General features: G+C 38.3%; 1 protein-coding gene across 3 annotated transcripts in view; it reads left to right on the top strand.

The window, feature by feature from the left end:
- SSBP2 (single stranded DNA binding protein 2) overlaps positions 1 to 17,617 on the top strand; it is a 423,889-nt gene extending 406,272 nt beyond the window's left edge. For all 3 annotated transcript variants that reach the window (XM_069085038.1, XM_069085037.1, XM_069085039.1), the window contains 2 exons: positions 5,046 to 5,144; positions 17,005 to 17,617. In XM_069085038.1, coding sequence (XP_068941139.1) covers positions 5,046 to 5,144; positions 17,005 to 17,034 — 129 coding nt within the window. In that variant the 3' untranslated portion in view covers positions 17,035 to 17,617. The remainder of the gene's footprint in view (positions 1 to 5,045; positions 5,145 to 17,004) is intronic.
- Positions 17,618 to 22,160: the final 4,543 nt, after the last annotated feature.

Genomic DNA, 22,160 nt, shown 5'->3' with positions numbered 1-22,160 from the left:
ATGAAATGTAGACTTTTAGCAATGTAAAACAGAATGGATAAAAACATTGAAATATGTGCCACCAGGCAATTGCTTCCAAGATGGAGAGTTGATTGTACATAATAACAACTTAAATTCATAGAGTTAAACACACACATACACACACATCTCCACATACACATTTGGAATGTTTAAGAATGACAAAAACACTTTTCTCACAACTGTGTAGGAGTAGTTTAATTTAGTTTTGGTTTGGTTTGGGGAGGGGTAAGGTGGATTGGTGGAATAGATTGGATTTGTGATCTCATTGGTATTGGAAATTTGCCATGAGGAAACCCCCTCTATCAATGCAGGTCAGAACCTAATAACTTATGGTCTTAATAAGTTAAAGAAGATGAGTGAATATCACTGAAACATTTATTAAATACCTACTTTGAGCAGGGTACTAAACTAAGAACTGGAAGTACAAAGATGAAAAAAAGAGTAATTTTTCACTGTCCTTAGAGGGGCAATATGATCGAGTCTTGAGAGCAATGGATTGTCAGGAGGGATCAAATCTGCCTCTGCCAATATCCAGTCCATAAACTCTCTTGGCCTCATTTTCCTCATCTGTAAAAATAAGGGGGTTTTACTACATGACCCATCAAGTCATATCCAGTTCAGATTCTAATAAAAAAATTCCCTAACCCTCAAAAAGGTTGCAAACCAGTGGGGAGAACACCACACATTTATACAAATAAGTATATTTCAAGGTAGAATAGGATCATATATATGGAACTGTAAAGGAACTTTACTTAGACCCATTTAGTCAATCATCTATCATTTTACAAACGAGGAAATTGAAGCCCAGAGAGGGAAATAAAGTCACCTGAGTTCACATGAGTACCAAATAGCTGAGGTAGGATTCAAACCAGGGTCCTCTGGCTCCAGATGCAGTGCCCTGAATGTGATGGGGACAAAGCAGAGGTGCAAACTCAAAAACTTTAGCAAGGAGAGAAAGAGAGAGAGAGAGAGAGAGAGAGAGAGAGAGATATCAGTCCACAGGGTAGATGAGGCATCCGTTCATCCCTAGAATGAGAGGTGTAGGAGAGAAGATACCAACCTGGCCTCATTCATGGAGGCTGGAGAGGAGAGGTAGGTGAGAATCTTCCCAGGGCTAAATAAATAATCCCCTTGTCTTTTCAACCCCATCCAGACATAGATTTTCTCTTAGTGTTCAGTGATCCAGTAGTCAGTTCCATAACAGACTAAGACAAAAATTAGAAGAATTATCAGAAGAGAAAGAGCAGTAACTCACTTTATTCATGGAGAGTATGAGAGAATATTTGGAGACTGAATAGCAGAGGAAAATGAGAAATGCTAGTAATAATATCCATTATTTCTATAGCACTTAAAGGTTTGCAAAGACCTTTCCACATACCATCTCCTTTAATCCTCAAACCCACCCAAATGACATACAAATGATTGTTATCCTCATTTTTACAGATGAGAAACTGAGGCCTAGAGAGGTGAAGTGAGTTGTCCAAGGTCACACAGCTAGTAAATGTCTGAGGCAGGATTCAAACTCAGTTCTTCCTGACTCCAAGACTAGCACTCTCTCCATTCTGCCCCCAGCTGCCAAGAAAAATATAGGCAAAACATGAGCTTGAATGGAACAATGGAAAGAGCATTGGATTTGGCCTTAGATAACATGGATTTGAATCCTGGCTCTCTCACTACCATGTGACCTGAAGCAAATAAACCCCTCTGGGCCTCCACCCTGTCTTGTGTAAAATGAAGGATTTGGACTACAGTAGGTGTTCTTCCCCTTTTTGGTGTCATAGAACCTTGAGGAGTCTGGTGAAGCCAATGGGTCCCTTCTCAGAATAACATTTTCATATTCATTAAATAAAAGCCAGGGGGTTTTGAGGAAACCACTTATATGGAATTGGTTAGATTCATGGAGAGTGTTCTAAATGGTCATCTAGGGAATAAAGTTTAGATGCTGAAACTCAAGGCCCTAGTGTTGCTAAAAATCCTTTCAGTTTCTGCTCATGCTCTTTTGGGGGGGCACCTTCTTCCCTCATTACACCACTACTCCCCCAAAGGTCTGTGAGTCCAGCTGAGGACTCCGCCCTCAAATGACTTGCTTTGATGAGCTGGAGCCTAATATGTGCACACCATTGAAGAGCTCATCCCCTTGGTTGGGTGAGCACTACCTCACACCCTCACATGCCACTGTTGAGAATGCCGTTCAGGTCTGTGACCTCATTGTGTCATTCACTGATAACTTAGAGCACAATTTCTGTAAGGAACTCATAAGAATCCCCCCCAGAGGACCTCTTCTTCTTTCCATGGCACATCCTGCATTACATGACCATTCGGTGATGGCTGAGTGACCTGGGCAGGACTGGCTGGTTCAAGCTTTTAGTTCCTCACATGGCTTGGTCACTTACTTTCCTGTCCATGTTTTTAAAAATATATCAGATAGGATGTTAATGTTGATCTTGGGAAAAGTGACTTCCCCCTAGTAGAGCTTAGTATAGTTTCCTCACCTGTAAAATAAGAGAATTGAACCTTTCCAGCTCTAGACCTGTGACCCTCGCATATACTTTATTTGGAGGAGGAGCACGGAGAAGGGAGATGCCTAAACCAGCTAACATTTCTATATTGGCTTCTTCACACATAAAAAGAATACATTATTATTGCTTTAAATATTTTGAGTCAGCCCTTTGTTTGAAGTCAAATAAACATCAGGGACTGTAAACCATTTGATCAAGAAATGATTTACTGTAATATTTGATCAATCCATGCTCTGCAGAATCCCCTAATGGAATTAAACAGCTAATGCAGCTCTCAGAGCACCTCCTTGCTCCATGGGAAGTTGCCTTGACATGAAGAAGAGTAGAATATATTTTGTAAGTTTATTTAAATAGATATGAGCAACCTGGAATGTATTCTTTCAGTTTGTCACCTATATAATCATATTTAATAATAATAGTTAATTCCATTTAATTTGAAAATCAGAAAAATGTACATCTCTAAGATGCTAAATAATGTTATATTTTGATTAACCTCATTTGAACCAAGTCAAAGATCTAATTCCTGTTTTCAGAGTTTGTTATGAAAAATCACTAATAAATTATTATTAAGTACTTTTAAGATTGATGCCTTCATAAATATTTAATGATTTCAGCAACAGTCTGTGCACGTTCATTTTAGAAATGCAAATGGTTTTTCTCTGTCGACATATGGGTGACTTTATGGTTACCCATGTGTATCTTTTGGTGAGGGTGGGAATTTACAGGAAGAAGCTCTATTGCACTGTTTCTGCTGTGTACTGTTGCCCTATTTTTTATTTTGCTGTAACTGTAGCACTGTGGAATTTAACAAATCACAGAGTTCCAGTCAACTTCAGGTCCTCTCTGTAGGGTACAAAGTAACAAGATACAAGCCCCACTTCTGCCTTATTGCTCAACCAATTTTTAGGTTGGTTTTTAAGTTTAATAGTATTTTATTTTTCCCCAATTACATGTCAAGAAAATTTGTATCATCTATTTTTATAAGATTTTGAGTTCCAAATTTTTCTCCTTCCCTCCCCTCTTCTGAAAATGGTAGACAGTTTGATATAGTTTATGCATGTACTATCACATAAAATTATTTCCATATTAGTCACATTAATCAATTTTTGATTTTAAAAAGTTAGCAGGGGCAGCCAGGTGGTGCAGTGAGTAAGAGCGCCGGCCCCAGCATCGGGAAACCCAGGATCGGTTCCAGCCTCAGATACTTGGCACCCACACAAAATAACTGGCCGTGTAACCATGAACAAGTTACTTAACCCCAGTTGCTTTAAAAAAAAAAAAAAGGTTAGCAAAACATTATTCTAGGGTGACTACATTCATATTATGCTTTAGTGTTTTTGACATAATTTGATTTCATTACTCAAGATTGAAAAACTTCAGAGTAGCCTTATTTGATCATCTTTTCTTCTCCATACCCAAAAGAAGTTACCAGGGCTGAGGAAACAAATCCTAAACTGTTAGCTCCATCTCAGATAACAAGTACGGATTTAAGTGAAAAGTAAAAATTGGGACATAAAATGGTAGTACATTCCTTTTTTTTTGTTTTCAGAGAGGGGAAGGTGGTACACTTGGGGTTAAGTGACTTGCCCAAGGTCACACAACTAGTAAGTATTAAGTGTTTGAGGCCAGATTTGAAGTCAGGTCCTCCTGACTCCAGGGCCGGTGCTCTATTCACTGTGCCACCTAGCAGCCCCAAAGGAAGTGCATTCTGCATCATTTGTTGATAGTGAAGGCAAGGCTAGTGTATGTTGCAATTTTGAGACAATGGACACAATTTAGACACAATATGCAACAATTTACTCCTATTTCAACATTTCATTACTTTGCTAAGGTAAGGTATTTTATTTTTTATAAAATAATAAAGTAAATCTCTTAAGATGTATGGCAAAAATTTTTTTAAGTTCCAGTTAACTTACGAGCTTCACATTTTCTTTTAAAAAGAAGCATAGATAACAAATTCTTGAGTTCTAAAGTGTTTCCTTTTGTGGCCATTCACTGTACTTCACTCTCTCTTTTTCTTTATGCATCACATAAAAAGAAAAATTGTTGAAATGGTGTTGCTATGCAAAATTGAGTGTAGAATTAAAGGAACATGCTCATTAAAACAGTGACCTTTTAAGTTTGATTAGTAAAATTACCAAGGGCAGTTACTGCCCTATTATGCCTCATCAGTAGGTAGGTTCCCTTCATAGTTCCCCTGCTGAGAACGTGGTTTACAGTCTCCAGGATATTAGGAAGTCTGTGAGCTAAATGTGGAGACTTGAGTAATTATTTCTGAAACTAGGAGAGAAAATAAAAAGTTGTAGTGGGTGCTGTTTCTTTTTTTTTCATTTGCGAAAATATTTGTGTTTGTTAAGGTACAAAAATGAACTAGTACTCAATGGCAGAAGGCTGAGATTAGAAACATAGGTGGGTCTGTCTCCTGAGAGTCTAGAGTTGTTTGTGACACGTAGTACAAAGCAAAGTCTTCAACAATGCCTTATTTTATATATATCTTGTTTACAGAATTCTCCCAATAATATGAGCCTGAGTAATCAGCCTGGCACTCCAAGGGATGATGGTGAAATGGGGGGAAATTTCTTAAATCCTTTTCAGAGTGAGAGTGTAAGTATTTTTTTATTATATTATTACTTAGCCATTATATCCTGAAATAGGAAAAATGCATATGTCAGTCACCAAGCATTTATTCAGCACTGCACTAAATGCTGGGGATATAAAGGAAGCAAATTGTGTTTGGATGAAGCAAAGGACAGACAAATTAAAATAAAAATGACACCTCAGTAACTTTTAAGTAGCTTGCCATAATAAATTTCTATGATCTACTTTGTTCTTTTATTTTCCTATCCTCTAGTCATTTTCTTTTAACTTTTTTATCCTGAATGTAGCACCCAAAAGTAAGCATTTCTACATGCAAAGCAGAAAATAGAAGAATTGGTTATGAAACTATAAATCTCTTTTCAATACTCCTTTCTTTTTTAAAAAGTATATAATATATTCAGCATGTTACTGTCAGAGCTATGCTGCTTATCTGTACTTCCTTCTGTTTTCTTGTATGCATTGAAATATATATATATAAAATGACCCTCTTTTCCTTTTCTTTATTTTAGTATTACTGTTGGTAATCCAATCCACAAATCCCATTCCCCAATTGTAAATGGTGGGGGGGACATTTCTTGTAACAGAAAGCTTGGTAAAGCAAAACAAACCCATACAGCTGTCATCTCTGTCAGGAGGTTAGTCATATGCTTCATTGTAGGTCTTCGGCAGCTGTGTTTAGCCATTATTTTGATAGGTTCTCCCCTTTTCCTCATCTCATATCACTCATCTACCTCTGCCACTATCTCTTCCTTCTCCCCTATCTCATGTGATGAAATGGCCTTTCTCCTTACCAAGGCTAACTCTAATACCTACTCAAGAAATCCAGTTCCATCTTTTCTCCTCCAGAAGATTGCCCCATATGTCATCCCATTCTATCACTTTTTTTCTATCTCTCTACCTTTCTGTTCTGCCTACAAATATGCCATGTCGCCACCATGCTGAAAAGACCTTCACTTGGAAAGGAGAAACCACTTTTGTCCCCACTAACTCTTTCCTTTACCTCCTCTGTCCTTTGTGGCTAAATTCCTTGAAAAGACCATCTATAAGAGGTGCTTCCAGGGCAGCTAGGTGGCACAGTGAATAAAGCACAGACCCTGGAGTCAGGAGGACCTGAGTTCAAACTTGACCTCAAGACACTTGGCTCTTACTAGCTCTGTGACCTTGGGCAAGTCACTTAACCCCAATTGCCCTGCCTTCCCCCCTCCAAAAAAATAGAGGTCCTTCCACTTTCTCTCCTGTCACTCACTTCTTTACCTCTAACAATCTGGCTCCCAACTTCATCTTTCCACTGAAATTGCTCTCTCCAAGGTTACCAATGATCTCTGAGTTGTCAGATCCACTGGTTTTTCTTAATCCTTCTTGACTTAATACTTCTCGACTCTGCAGCCTTTGACACTGTAGATCATCCTCTTCTTGATACCCTCTTCTCTCTAGGTTTTCAGAACTCTATTCTCTCCTGGTTTTCATCATACCTCTCAAACCACTCCTTAAACTCCTTTGCTGGACCTTTATCCAGGTCATGCTCATTAACAGTAGGTATCTCAGACGATTCTGTCCAGGTGCCCTCGTCTCTTCTCTCTCTATACTACTTCATTTGGTGATCATCAGCTCCCACTGATTTAATTAGCAATTAAGTCCAACCCAGTCCACTTATTAAGTGTACTGTGAATACCATTAATTTAAAAAAAAACAGTCCCCACCCTCAAAGAGCTTACAGTCTGAAGGAGAAGACAACACACAAAATCAGGCAGGAAAGGGAGAGGAAGGGGAAGAAAAGAGTGGACATCATGTTCTGTGGAGATACAAAGTGAAGTAATCTGAGACTTGGTAAAGTCTCAGTCTCATTGGGGGGAGTTTGCTACTCTACTCTTCAAATAGCAAGGAGATGGGATCATTCAAGGCTTGAGTTAGCAGCATAATGGTGTATTCAGAAGTTACGAGCTTATCCTGGAAGGGGCATCCTTTCCCCTAAAGACTGGAGCAAAAGAGAAGTTAGAGAATGATGAAAAATTTTTGAGGTTTTTCATGTAGGAAAAAAGAGGAAACTTCAGAGAGATGACCTCTATTTTCTCAGTAAAGTAGGAAATGTGTTTTTCTGGATAAGGGTATCAAGGAATAGGTATGATATGGGAAATTTGAGAAGAGACAGGTCCAGATGAGCCATTGAGGGGAGTGTGATAAAGAATCATTAAAGGAAGAATAAAAGGATTGATTGTTATGCAGCCCATTTGAGATTACATAGCATAAATGCATGGGTAACAACCCAATCAGCATAGTTACATGACTCTTTGTTGTGGTTTTCAGCATCATATGAGTAAAAACAGAGATGGTGGATGGTGTGAACAGTCAAGGCTCATGAGTGGCAAGACAACAGGAAATAAGAACAGAAGTCCAGAGATTCAATGTATTTTAATTACTCAGCAAAATTAAGATTGAGCAGGGATAGGGGAGGCCAGGTGGCTCAGCGAGTAAGAGCACCGGCCCCAGTGTCAGGATGACCTGGGGATCAAATCTGGGCTCAGATACTTAGTACCACACCCAGAAATAACTGGCCGTGTAACCTTGAGCAAGTTACTTAACCCCGATTGCTTAAAAAAAAAAAAAAAAGATTGAGCAGGGATGGCCCACAGGGAAAACACAGAAGTGGAGAGATTAGATTTCCTAATGAGGATGAAGAATAGGTTTAGGAGGAAAGGGAAGAAAGAGAAAAGGAGAGTGGAAAGAGAAGATGCTGTAATTGGAAAGGAATTTTAGAGTACTTTTGAATCACGGAAATAGAATATCATTGTATGTAGTAAAATGTGATATCATAGGAGTCAAGGAACTGGGAGGTCAGGTTGTTTGAGGGAACATTGAAACATATATTGAAATCCCAAACTCTTAAGGCAGTGGTGGGATTGGAAAAGACTGAGAGCCAAGTATTCATGTCCTTTAGAAAGGTGCAAAGGATGATTTTAGAGTCCAGTGGAGTACTAAGACGGAGATCTGGACCAGATGACAACAGAGGAATGAACCTCAAAGGAAGAGAGGCTGCAGAGTGGTGGTGGTAAAAGAAGCAACGGGGAAGAGCTGGAAGTGAGCCTCCTGGCCCCGCATTTGTACTAGGCGGTAACTGCTGATAAACTCCCCTTATTCTTAGCACGATGGCTGTTCCTAGAGGCACCTCAGACACAGAGGCCAGAGGTAGAACCGTTTTTATTTTTTTGGTTATGATTCACAGGGACTCAAGACCTTGTGCAGCCCCCAATTACATAGTCCTTTATTGTTTGCCTAGTACAAGGTGATAGCAATTTATGGATGAGGAAAAAGAACTCAAACATCTCTTCTGCCTCCCAGTCCAGTGATCCAGTTAGACCACATTGCCTCTCACTCTGCCTTGTCGCAGATTTAGAGCTGGAAGGGACCTCACAAGCCATCCGAGACAAGCCTTTGATTTTACAGATAAAGAGCCCTAGGCAGTTAAGAACCTTGTCCCAGGTCATATAGGTAGCTATTGTCTGAGATGAGATTTGAACCCCAATCCTTGGATTCCAGAGCTACTGTTCTTTATGCCATCCCACACCAATTTAAAAGCACTAATTCATTCATCTCACAAATATCCGTGTCTAAAGCTTTGCTAGAGCCTCTGCGTCTGTTAAAATCTTGTGAAATGATGCTTAAGTTCATGGGGAGAAGCAGAAAATTTATCCCATATTCATGACCAGGTAAAAACCAGCAGTTCCATGGAAATAATAAATATTCTTTTCATTTATAATATTATTGTGAGGGAAGAATGTTGTAGTTCTCAAAGCCTTATATAATGTGAGCTTCTGTTTCAAAAAGTTAACTAGTCTGAAGATGAGAATAGAGAAAGCAGGAAATACCTGAAAACCCACATGCTTTACATAGAATTTGTGGGACTCCTTTTTCAAGTCATGACCCTTCCACTGGTTTGATACATGGCTGCAGCAGGCCAACCAGATACAACATACTTGTTCTACAGTTTCTTCCATTAAGACACATCCGTTCTGCTAACAAGGGAAGGTATCAGTGTTATCAAAGAACCAGAGAACTCTGGAGATTCTGCCATGCATTGTTTGAATACACTGAGACTGACTCCCTTTGGAGTTGTGGTACAGCTATTACCTTTCCTCTGGCAAGGGACCCCCTCCAACCTCTGTCTTTACCTGCTGCTCTGCTGGCTGAAGGGATGAACCCAGTGGGCTTTTTTTTTCTCTAGCTTTCTTTTGTTCTTCATGCCTGTCCACAGCCTCTGAGTCCATGTAATTTCTCAGGGAAGGCCAGGTTTTTCCAGTTTTCTCATACAATATGAGGACAAGATTTCCCAACTCCCTCTTCTTTTTTGGGGGTACTCATCTCCTCTTTTCTTGCCACGTTCCACTAGTTGGCAGGCCCATCCCCTGCCATTCATGTCTTCAGATGGATACCATTTATTCCTCCCAGCCATTCAGATGGCATAGGAGAGGGAAGGGGGAAAGATTCTAGCCCCACCCCCTTATTATATGCATGGGAAGGAAAGAAGTCAAGGTGGATCTTTCACTCCCCCCAAAATGCAAGCAAAGGATAGTCTTTAAGATGCCAGGCTAATGTGTATAGTTTAGAAGAGCAGCAACCTAATGCAGGCCCCTTCCCTATCACTCCATAAAAGAAGGCAGAAAGGAAAAAATTGCCTTTTAGAGCACAAACAGTTCCTTTCACCTTGGCATCATCCTTGCCTTCCTGTTCCCCTGCTTCTTCATGAGGAAAGATTGCCATCTTGCCAGCCGCCACGGTTGTCATTTTCGTTGTACCATTGACTTTCTTTTGATTTTTAATTTATTTCAAAATTTTATTTTTTGTTCAAATTCTCTCCCTCCACCTTCCTCCCTTACTCATTGAGAAGACAAGAAATATGATACCCCTTACACATATCCAGTCCTGCAAAACATTAGTCCCACATTAGCTCTGTTATAAGAATAAAAGAAAAAATGCTTGAATCAGAGTCTATCAATTATCTCTCCGGAGGTAGAGAATATTTTTCATCATGAGTCCTTTAGAATTCTCATAGATCATTGTCTTGATCAGAAGTGTCAAGTCTTTCACAGCTGATTATCATTACAATATTGCTATTACTGTGTACAATGTTCTCCTGGTTCTGCTTACTTCACTTTGCTTCAGCTCACGTCTTCCTAGCTTTTTCCAAAACAATCCCCTTTATCATTTCTTATAGCACAATAGTTTTACATCACAATCTACCATAACTTGTGTAACCATTCCCCAATAGAAGGACATCCCTTCAGTTTCCGTTCTTTGCCACCCCAAAAAGAACTGCTATAAATATTTTTGTACATATGAGTCCTTTTCCTTTTTCTGCAGTCTCTTTGAAATACAGACCTAGTAATAATATTGGTGAGTCAAAGGGTATGCACAGTTTTTTATAGCCCTTTGGCTTTCTTTCTATATCATGGTCACCTCACATTTTTGATTGGATCCCAACTGGGGAGAAAAAGGGAATGGTATGGGATACAGGCTGGTTGGGATGAACGAAATCACAAGAGAACAACCAAAAGCCATAATGATTTAAAGAAATAAAGAAGCCAGTCTATTCCAGTAAATTTCAGTGCAATCAAAGCAAAGCAGGGATTGTTTTACATGAAGGATTCATAAAGAGAACATTTTCCAGTGCAAAGAATATGCAAATTTTATTTGCTTTGCACAGACAACTTGAAGACACACATTTTTGGAACAATCTATTCTTTCAGGATTATGACACTACTTATCTTAGAATAATTATATTAAACTACCAAGGAAATGGGACTTCCCAGCTCAGAAACTTTGCTAAATCAGCAGATTGTACAAAACATAAAGGGAGCCACTGCCTGGACTCTTTTTTTTTTTTTGAAAGAATTATAAAGACCTTTTCAAGAAGCAAAGATGCCCCTTCATATACATGTTCCCCTAAATTTAGGTTCACCTTTGGAAATGCTTCTCAAAAGTCTTTGGTGCCAAAGAAAACTTTCTTAGTGACTCATTTCTTTCATTAAGTAATTTCAACAAAACTTGTATTATCTTCATATTCCAAAAAAGATCAGCTAAGGAAACATGATATTACAAACAAGATCTCAATTAGGGATTTCCACTGGGTAGCTTCCTATCTATGATCCTGCTCCCCTCAAACCGCTGGAAAAAAATCATATCCCTGTTTAAATCCCCGGTTTCACTTGACCATTATAAGAATAAACCTTTAAAACTGCTGAGTTTCATTTTATCTCCTAGAGTATACCAGCACACATGTTCTCTCCCTTTTTTTATGGAAAGAGTAAAATGTCATTTAGATGCTTATACATACAAATTTAGTAAGATTCAAAGTGTTTTTGCAATATATCAGCAGGAATTTACACATTTTATTTTGACTTTTAAGTGTTTTCTCTGTTGGATACCCTGGGAAGATGGAGTAGATAAAAAAGACAAAAATCAACATTCAAAGTTTAAAACGTGTAATCTCTAGTTCATTAATAGAAACTGGTGGAAAAAATATTTCTTAAATGAAAAAGTAGAATAAGTTGTTGTACATAAAAATTAAGCAACAAGCATTTATCTAGTCCCTACTCTGTGCCAGGCATCCTATGAGACTTCCTGCCCCAAGGAGCTTTACATTCTCCTAGGATTGTGCAACATTCATGGGCGAATAGAGGATGTACACAAAATACCCTCTGCATTTACAGAGTGATCATGGGAGGCACTAACTGGGACTATCTGGCAAGGCCTCCTGGAGGAGAAGGCACTTGAATAGGAGCCAGGGTTAGGGCAGCGATAGAGAGAGAGAGCATTAGAAATGGAATATCTGGGAGTTCAGTCATTTTTCAGCCATGTCTGATTCTTTGTGACCCCATTTGGTATTTTCTTGGCAAAGATGCTAGAGTGGTTTGCCATTTCCTTCTCCAGCTCATTTTACAGATGAGAAAACTGAGGCAAAGAGGGTTAAGTGACTTGCCCAGAGTCACACAGCTAGAAAGTTTCTGAAACCAGATTTGAACTCAGGAAGATGATGCTTCCTATCTCTAGACCCAGAACTCTATCCGTTGTACAGCGTAGCTACCGCCGTCCTGGAGGAATAGGCCAGTTTGTCTGGAACTAGAATGAATGTGAGGGAGTAATGTATTATTTCAGAATGATAAGCTAGATCCAGACTGTGAAAGGCTTGAAATGTCTGAAGATTCTGCCTGCCTTGCCGGGTGGCAAAGAGCTCAGTGTATCTCTATGTGTATATGCGACATAGTTTCAGCGTTTCATTTGATAATGCTTTGAAGTAAAATCAAGTTTATTTAGTTCTGAATAACCAAATAGTAGTGCTACCAACAGATTTACAAGAGCCATTTTATCTTCCATTTGAGGGGAAACAACCTCACAGATAGTCTTGGAACAGAGCTGCTAGATGGCACAGACATTTCAGTAAGTCATTTCATTGAGACAGCACTACAATAGAAACATTACAATGTAATATCAGTATAATACACCATGAATGTTTTATGCCTCTCTATATGATACTCTGTTTAACACCTGCCCTCCCTTTACTGCTAGAAAAAAAGACAGTCCCTTCCCCCTTTCATTTCTTGCTCCTTTTTTGAAAGATGGGGAACAATGTCAGAAATTCCATATCATTTGCACCATTGGCAATGCCCCACCCCCATTCTCCTATAAATTCTGTGACTTCTCCCAGAATCCAGGAGCTATAATAAAAGCTACATATTCAGAAAGGCAGCATGAGATGAATAGTTTGCTGCCATAGAAGTGAAAATTGCATATTGCTGATCTAGATAATTAGACATAATAGACAGAATCCAGTTTATTGCACCAAATGCATTTAAAGTGACATTTGCAGTTATTCAGACTATTCAGAAATTAAATTTTATTAGATGCTTCTAATTTCTCAGTATCTTAATGTTCCTGGCTGATGCTTTATTTCTCTGTATCCAACACTCATCTTTTCTAATGTTCAACCATTGTTAGCCATTTTGCTCCTTCTTGGACAAATCAGTTCTCAAGGCTCCAAATCAATCTGACGATAAACGTCAGTCTTTGTGGTTTGCTCAAGACTGGCCAAGTATTAGTATTAACAAAAACCAATTTTAATAGATGGATCTTATCACAATTCCTATCAGTGCTTGATGCCATAATATCTCTCAGCTTTCTACTTTCCTTCTATGCTATTGAGGACAGATGATGCTTAAGTTGATCAAATAGCTTCTTGAATGTTTTTCTCAGTTAATCTTTTTTAAGTGTCTCCTATTACAGACGTCAAAGACCAAGCATTGTTAGTGAATTCATGAATTATTCCCTCCATATTTCAAGTAAACAAGCTAATTGCCTAAGAGGCCATGTTTTGATTACAAGTTATTAGTGACCACTAATAGATGAAATTATTCTTACATTTCACAAATATTTAAATTCCACAGATCTTTCAAGAAATCAAGGTTAGTTCACTTCAACTTTTAGAATTGAAGTGAGATTATTAGCAGGATAATAAATTTTACAAGTGTTCTTTCTTGTTATAGCTTGAATTTCATTTATAGCTGAGGTGTGTGCACATCTATTTTTAAACACACTCACGTAAAAAGAATCAAATTGACATTAATAATCTCTCTTAGATTCCATATGAAAGCAATAGTATCTTCTTTAAACACTTCTTACTGTTTTAATATTTGAATGAAGTAGACTTTATCACTGTCAAAATTTTTTTTCAGTAACAAAAATAGTCATGGGGTGGTCTGGTTAACTAAATGTGCTATTTAATTCTAAATTAAATAGGATATCCTTTTTTCTGATCATTTTTGAAAATATTCCTAAAATAAAAAAAATATATATATATATATATATATATATATATATATATAGTTATCCTTTGCTGTCTTAGCAAGTATAGAATGCTGTGTATTTGATCTCTGATAATTACCACTTTTGTAATGTCTCAGGAGCATTATGAGCATTGTATCTCAGGATGTAAAATTATTAGGGCGAATCTCCTGAAATTTTCCCTTAAAAAGAAAAATCGGTTATAAGTTTATTTATCATTTTCCTTTATACCTTAAAAATAAAGTGCCAGCAAATAATCCAGCTAATTGAGGCTTCTGTTAGTTAGGCTCAAGCTATAACTGAGGCTATATTATGTTCCTGAAATTATTACTTTTATCTGTAAGAATCTATATGGTAAGTACACCGTGTGAGTGAATGAGATACACCCACTTCAGCCAAAGGCCCAAACTGAAGGCTCAGCAAGATAGATTCTTCAACCTGGAGATTTTGGATTCTGGTAAGCTTTTCCCCACTACCACCCTGTGGTTAAAAAGGGGAATGATTTCTCTGCCAGAAAACTAATCCCTCTCTAGTTTTTCCTCTTCTCCTGCTGTGCCCTTTCCTCTCCTTTTGTCTAATGTGGTCTAGTACAGGTAAGTCACCTTCACAGCTAAACTTTACACCAAAATTAGGAAATTTCAGGGTACAAAACTACATAAATTTGAGGTAAATCACAAAAAGATCAACATTACCCAGTTGGGTTGGAATATATTAAAAGAATTATATGGTCCTTTCCAGGTCCTTGAATGTCCTTAGTCCACGGATCATTTCCTCCAGGCCCCCTGTCTTCAAGGATACAACTATTCTTACTAGACCATGATTTCATTATTTAATTCTAGGCCAAACAACTTTTAGCTCATCTTCTGATCTCTAGAGGAATGATGTTCTTCTCTATTCAGACCATTGTAGGGCAGTAGACAGAAAGAATATTGAATATGTAGTCAGATGAACAACCCAGGCTCTAGTGCCAGCCCAGCTGCTTGGGTAGTGTGACCTGGGAGAGTCAGTAAGCTCTCTGACCTTCAGTTTTCCTTATCAGTCAAATAAGAGTCTTGGACTGATCTACCTCTGAGCTCCCTGACAACCTTCAGTCTCTAGTCAAAGCAAGGTGCTGGGTAGAGGCTTTAAAAAAATTAACTTTTAGTTTTTAGCATTCACTTTTATAAGATTTTGAGTTCTAAATTTTTCCTCCCTCCCCAAGACGGCATGCGATCTGATATAGACTCTAGTGCACAGTTATATTATTTCTCCATTAATCTTGTTGTAAAAGAAGAATCGGAACAAAACGGAAAAACCAGGAGAAAGAAAAAGAAAAAAAATAGTCTGCTTTGATCTGCATTCAGACTCCATAGTTCTTTCTCTGAATGTGGATACCATTTCCCATCATGAGTCTTTTGGAGTTGTCTCAGATCGTTGCATTGCTGAGAAGAGCTAAGTCTGTCAAAGCTGGTCACCGCACAATGTGGCCATTATTGAGTACAATGTTCCCCTGGTTTGAGTAGAGGCTCTCTTCATCTGCTTCAGCTTACTTGGGTTTTACTCCCTTTGAAATTTGCTTTCTCTCAATCTTCAGTTCTTTTTACATGTGGTTTCTCCTCCTTTCCGTTCTAGACCAGCTCAAGCTAATTTCTAATCAGGCTACTCTTTTTTCCCCGCTCTTTTTCTAAAAATCACTTCGGCCTTCCCTTACCATCCTCCTACCACCAGCACATCTGCTCTGACTGAAGTTTCCCCACTATCTTGGTTCCTGGCTTCAACTTATTTCACCAAGTTTCAGTTTTAGAATTAGAGCCTGGCAATAAACCCAGGCAGGAAGCACCTATTGTCTGACTCCAGAATATTTCAGACAGTCATGATTACACATTTACATTGTAATACATAAACTTCTGAGCCCTGATCTGAGATCCCAGCTCAATCTACAATCACTTTTTGGGGGAAAGAAGGCATTTTTTGCATACCCCTAATTGGTAATTTGATAAGATGATAGTAGACCAGAGGGTAAAACTTTCAGGAACTCAGGAATATAGCCTCATTTAGTGATTACAGTATAATAAAAAAGCAATTGGCATTTAATAATTATACTGTTTAATTATACTATTTTCTGCCTATATTCTTGGAGAATAGATGTGTGTGTGTGTATGTGTGTGTGTGTGTGTGGTTAACTGCTGTGCAGTGATACTCTGGGCCCCTGAACATAAAAAGGTATAAAAAGGAAGCCCTTTTTCAATACTCTCAACCATGGACTTTGCTGAAGGGAAACATGATTCTTCCATAATCACTAATCTCTGCACTAGGGCTATAGATCTGGAGCTAGAAAGGGGCCTTATCGGCTGTCTAGCTCAATCCCTTCATTTTATAGATGAGAAAACTGAGGCCCGAGCCAAGATTCTCACTCCGGTCCTGTGACTCCAGGGTCACCGCTCTTTACGATATATCACACAAGTTAGAGAAAATAAAAACAATGATGATACATGTATGTAGCACTCACTTTGTGCCAGTTACTACACTAAGTACGTAGCAGTGATCTCATTTGATCCCCGTCACAGCCCTGGGAGGTAGGTGCTGTTATTATCCCCATTTTGCAGATGAGGAATCTGGGGCAAACGGATTTGCCCATTGTCATACAGTTAGTAAATGCCCAAGGTCGGATTGGAATTCAGATCTTCCTGACTCCAAGACCAGCACTATATCCACTTCACCACCTAGGTGCCTTTCCAGGAAACACAAGAGTGGGTTAAAGATATCTGTTCTCCACTCAACCTCCATAGACTCAGTAATTAACCCCCTCTCTGGCCAAACGGAAAATGAAAAGTGGTAGCCTCCTAAAGACAACTCTAAAAAACTGTTGTTTTAAATAAGCCAAGTCTATTTTAACTTACTCTTTTTACAATCTCAGAGGTTTTGCGCTTCGAGGTTCGACTGTAAGCATGAGAAACAAAAAGGAGATGCACAGTAACTCTTGTAGCTTTGGAAAAGCATGTCAGATGTCTGTCTGAGTCCTGTGGTGACAATGTGACTCCTTCTTTTCTTTCAGTATTCCCCGAGCATGACAATGAGTGTGTGATCCATCCCCAAGCCTCCACTGACAACAACCGTGAGTCAGCCTTCTTCACAGAACTACTACAGAAGAAAACTATCCATCACCGTGTACAGTTTAACAAACAAAAGGATCTCAGTCACAACCAAACCAACTCGATTTTTTTCCTGCTCTCTCCCTTATTTTGTGAAGAAAGCAGGTCCAAACGTGATACAACCAACTGTACGGAGTGGCATATTAAAATTGCCCTAAATTGAACTGCAAATAATTATCTGTGTATGTATATGTGTGGGACAATGAATGTACTGTATATGTGTATGCTATATAGACATATACATGCACACATACATACATGTATCCACAGGACATTGTAAAATAATTATCACATGACATCTTAAGTAGAAATAAGTAGGGACTTTTATTCCGTCTTTTTTCACGTTTACATTTTAATTATTAAAAGTTACTTTTCCCTCCCCCTGAACTATTTTGTGCTGTGTATATCACTGCTTTATATAAGTTATTTTTTAAGGTGAATTCAGATGTTATGGTTTTGTAAATGTCTGCGATCATGGATAGGAATAAAATTGCTTATTTGAGAGCTTTCATTAAATGGTGTCTGATGCAAGTTATCCTGTGAATCACAAACTGTACTGTCTCAAGAAATAGAAGAAAGCTTGTCTTGATTTTTATGTCAAAATCTACCGATTTCTCACTTACTTTTGGTGAAAGTTTTTTTTGTACTTTGCCTTTAGGGGAAAAAAAAGTGACTTTAAATAATGTGCCTGATGCAGCACATTTCTGCAATTTTGGATTAAAATGAAAGTTTCAAATTTACCTTAGTTCATACAAGAAACTACCATTGCCACAGTCGCTTGACAATGCAGCAATGAAGCCGCAGTTGTCCCGTTTTCAGGAGCACAGTTTTTGCTCGCCATAATCAGGCGAAAAGGCATAACTAGGACATTTACTTTAATGTGCTGTCATTTCTCACCAGAAATACCAGAGTGAGACCTGCACTCACATGGCTGTCATGAAATTTATCCAGAGTGATTGAAGGCATCATGCAGGTCATGCCTGTGTGTTGGAAGCAAATGGGTTGGAATTGTGACTTTCTGCCAAAGGGATAAAAAGAAAAATTTTGCCAGTCTTGGAAAACCAGTCATTGTCTTTTCTGCTGCCCTGTTGACTTTTAAACTAGCAGAAGAGCCGAGAAATGGATTATTGGGCCTTTCTGTACATACCATTTCACTGAGCAGATCCTTCTGTAACGCTCCCAAGTATAAGTGAAAGGGTCAGTACCTATTTTGCCTCCTTTATTGCTTTCATCAGGTTAAATTAGTATTCTCTGCCAAAGAGACAATAAATTGGTAATTAAAAACAACAACAATTCAGCCATGCTGGTAATGAGACAGCAGTTTGGTAGAATCAAAAAACCTGTATTTGAACGTTGTCTCTTCTCCTTACTCCCCTTATGATATCGGGCAAGTCACTTAAGACCAGAAGACCATAGATTTTAGCATCTCCCTTTCTGGAGCTCAGTGTCCTCATCTACAAAATGAATGGATCCCTCTCGGGTCCCTATCAGCTTGTGATCCTGGGAGAAAACCTTGTTCTGTGGCATTCTTGCTGTGTTGGGCTTCATTATGAAAAATCCTCTTGAGAGACACCCAGTTTTCAACAATGGCAGAAAGGTGGGGGGCTGTCTCACCTTAATTTCTGAAACAAAAGTGAGTTATAGGTCACCCTGTCAAAATCATGACATAGAATATTCATCAGAGACTGTCCACGAAGTGTAGTTCCAAACTTGGGAGGCTATTTTGATCTTAGGTGAGGAGAATCTTCTATTTTGTATAGGAAAGGCCTAAAGTCTTTAATAGGTGTTTTTTTTTTTAATGGGCAGATTATTTGCCAGTTTCTGGTCCCAGCTGACTTATTTCTCTCAAATCCTTAATGATTTATTTCTCGAGAAAATAAAGATTTTCCCTGTGTCTGCTGGGGATGCAAGGTAGAAGTGAAGAAAAGAGCTGAATTAAATTTATAGTACAGATTTAAACTGTAATAAAATGAGTCACCATGAATCACAGAGAGCTCAGGAGCCAAGAGCATAGGCCTGCACAGCGAGGAACAGCGACACAGCCTGCAGCTGGAGAAGCTTTCCTTTCACACGAGACATCCCCCTCAAATTTATCTTAGTCATTTGGAAAGTATCCTAAAGACGACACTGCATAGAGACCTGTCGTCAAAAAGGCTCCCAATCCTGCAACTATTTTGAAGAAAAAAGTGCCAAAATAATGACATTCAGAGAATCCCTAAATTCTTATCTAAATTTATAGTACTGTATTTCAGTCATTTTGTTGACTACTTTCCCCATTTTTTAAAATTTTGAGTTATTTTTCTCATTTGACAAAGAAGGACTTTCAATTTCAGAGAATCTTGGACCTGATTTAGCTATTCTTATTGAGAGGTAAGACTAGACTAAAAAGAGTACCATTGGCCTCCATGTTTCTAACCCATGTTGTAAGAAATGCCAAAACAGAATTTTCAAAGTATGACAAACTCATTTTTCATATCCATTATTTCCTTTTTCTCTTTGGGTCTTGCATTAACACCATCCATTACAGACAAACACTTTGTAGAAGAAAAAAAAATGGTTTATATTTGGTCTGGTTTGGTTTATCTTAAGTAAAAACAAGATTATTCAAGAAAGCACAGAAAGTAGGATTTGCATTCATTAACATCTTGTTCTTACTTTATCAAAAGATTCTGTCTTATTTACAAAAAGAAACAATATAAATCTCTCTGGGTTTTTTTATGTTCTGATTCATTGAACCCAGGTTTTCCCACTTCTAGCAAAATCTTACAACTTTCTACTTCTATGTTTTCATCTCTCCTCATGTATGAGTTGATCTCAATGCACACTTGCTCTTTCCAATTATTTTTACACATTTCACCCCATATAACTAGTGGCATCAGCATCCCTTACCTTCCAATGTTATATTACACAGGAAAAAATTCTATAAATAAAAAACAGAAAAACAATGTATGAAACATTTTTGTTATGCTTTGTATTATTCCAGATTTGCTATAATTTAAAGCATACATCAACCATTTTCAAGATATAGGCTTAATTCTACCAAATCATTAGTCTTGTCACAAATTTGCCCATAGAGGAAAAGCTTTGGTATTCCATAGACTTTAATGGTATCCTTTGCAAGGGTAACATGGGGACATTTGGAATGGTTTTCTGGTTTGGACCTAGTGTCTTAATTCCAAATTTGAAGGCCTAAGGGTCAAAGTTTTCTATTCATTAAAGGACAGTCATACTATTTCTGTTGTTCTTGGGCATAGATATGCACAGAAGAGAGGAAGCCTCCATTTCCCAGGATTCTCCAGGGTAGCTGCACGGGCGCTCCCCAAGTCATCCCATCACCAAACCCTGAACATCAGTGTCCCTATGCAGAAGTTCTCACTCCAGAAAGTCTTACAGGGAGTGACTCTCAATAGCCATCTAATTCTGCCCATTCCTTACCTACCCTCCTCAGGCCACAAACCATAGTACACATGTGCAAGTTTTCCTTGAGCAGGTGAATAAGATACCACTGGAAAGTCATGGATTCACTTCTATGGCTTTCTGGTCCAGTAATCTATCCTTATCTACAGAAAGGAGACTAATCATTCCAAAATATTTGCCTTTTGAATCCTTGTTGTTTAAGAAATTTAAACATTACTGCTTATAGCACTCTGTTTCTTCTAGGGTCAAAACTTAGAGATAAGTCTTGATTCCCTTTGCTATGTAGGAAAGTGACATTACAGAATACACTCATAGCTATTTGACTTTGGGGAGTTTTTAGTACATAACCTATATCATATATATATATGTTTCTGTGCATGTGCATATTCACATATGTATATTGTGTAAGTATATTTATAGACATATCCAGATATTCTGGCAGTAGCTTTAGTTGTTTGGACAAGGCTAATATTTTGTGTGCCTGAGACACAGTCAGTGATAAGTAAAAAGGTAGCCCAGAGGGCCCTGGAAAGTATAGGGAACCTAGTCAAAGTTGAAAAACATTCTGGATAAGGCTCATAGGATGAGAGAAACTTTTGTAATGACTGGGTTTTCCATTCCTTTGTAATTGATACAGTAGGTTTCTGTATCAACCAGCGTTAATTCGTTAATACATTTACCTTTACTAACATTTCACTGAAAATAACACAAGATACAGAGAATGAATCTGGTTTAGTGTCACCGGTCAGATCCACAGTAGGAAGAGGACATTGATCCACTATACTTGTTTTGCTTTGAAGAAGGGGGGCAAGGCTGGGAATAAGAAAAGACCCCTTATTGGTATGGGGGAAGGGGAGGGAGGGTTTGTTCTGCTGCACTGAGTCAGATTCTTCTCTTAAATTATATTTTTGTATGATTTTTATGTCTGAAAAGAACATATTTTTCCAAAGGTATTTGGGGAAAGTTAGTTAATGGAATATAAAAATTGGTGTAGCATTGTAGAACACTTGTCATTATTGGCACAATTCTTTTTAGTCACCATTATCTAGCATTGATTAAGCACCCAAAGAATGGTCAATCAGTAAGCATTTATTAAGGTCCTGCTGTGTGCCAGGCACTGTGCTAAGCTCTGGGAATGCAAAGAAAAGCTAAAAGTCAGCCCCTGCTCTCAAGGAGATCAGTCTAGTAGGAGAGCTCACTCGCGGGGGGCTGTATTCCTATTCTTCCGACTGCGTTCAACTGGAGAGCCTGCGGTTAGTTAATGTGAACAAATCTTGGGACCAAACTTCGCTAGTTACCACTTTTAAGTTTGGAAATACAGTAATTCCCATTCTCAGATCTCCCAAAACCGAGTTTAAGGAATCATCATCAAAATACACTTTCTGAATCATGTTAAAATCTGAATACAAACAGCAGATGAACTGAATTCTGCTTCCCACTTTAATCTGCCTTTTAAAATATTTCAAGTTTTTTGAAAGATGCCACGCTCAGCACTGGAGACATAAAATACTGTCGATTTTATCCCTTAGATTTTTTTTTTTGGTCTTTCTCCTTTGTTCCCTTTTTCCTCAAATATTTTTGAAAAGGTGTTTTGTGTGTGTGTGTGTGTGTGTGTGTGTGTGTGTGTGTGTGTGTGTGTGTG

This window comes from Petaurus breviceps, unplaced genomic scaffold (assembly GCF_028583685.1).
Source record: "Petaurus breviceps papuanus isolate PSGF00001 unplaced genomic scaffold, PetGlider_PUasm1.0 175, whole genome shotgun sequence".
In the NCBI taxonomy this organism is placed as follows: domain Eukaryota; kingdom Metazoa; phylum Chordata; class Mammalia; order Diprotodontia; family Petauridae; genus Petaurus; species Petaurus breviceps.
Note: the sequence above shows the minus strand (reverse complement) of the source record. Positions and strands in the feature narration are given on the sequence as shown.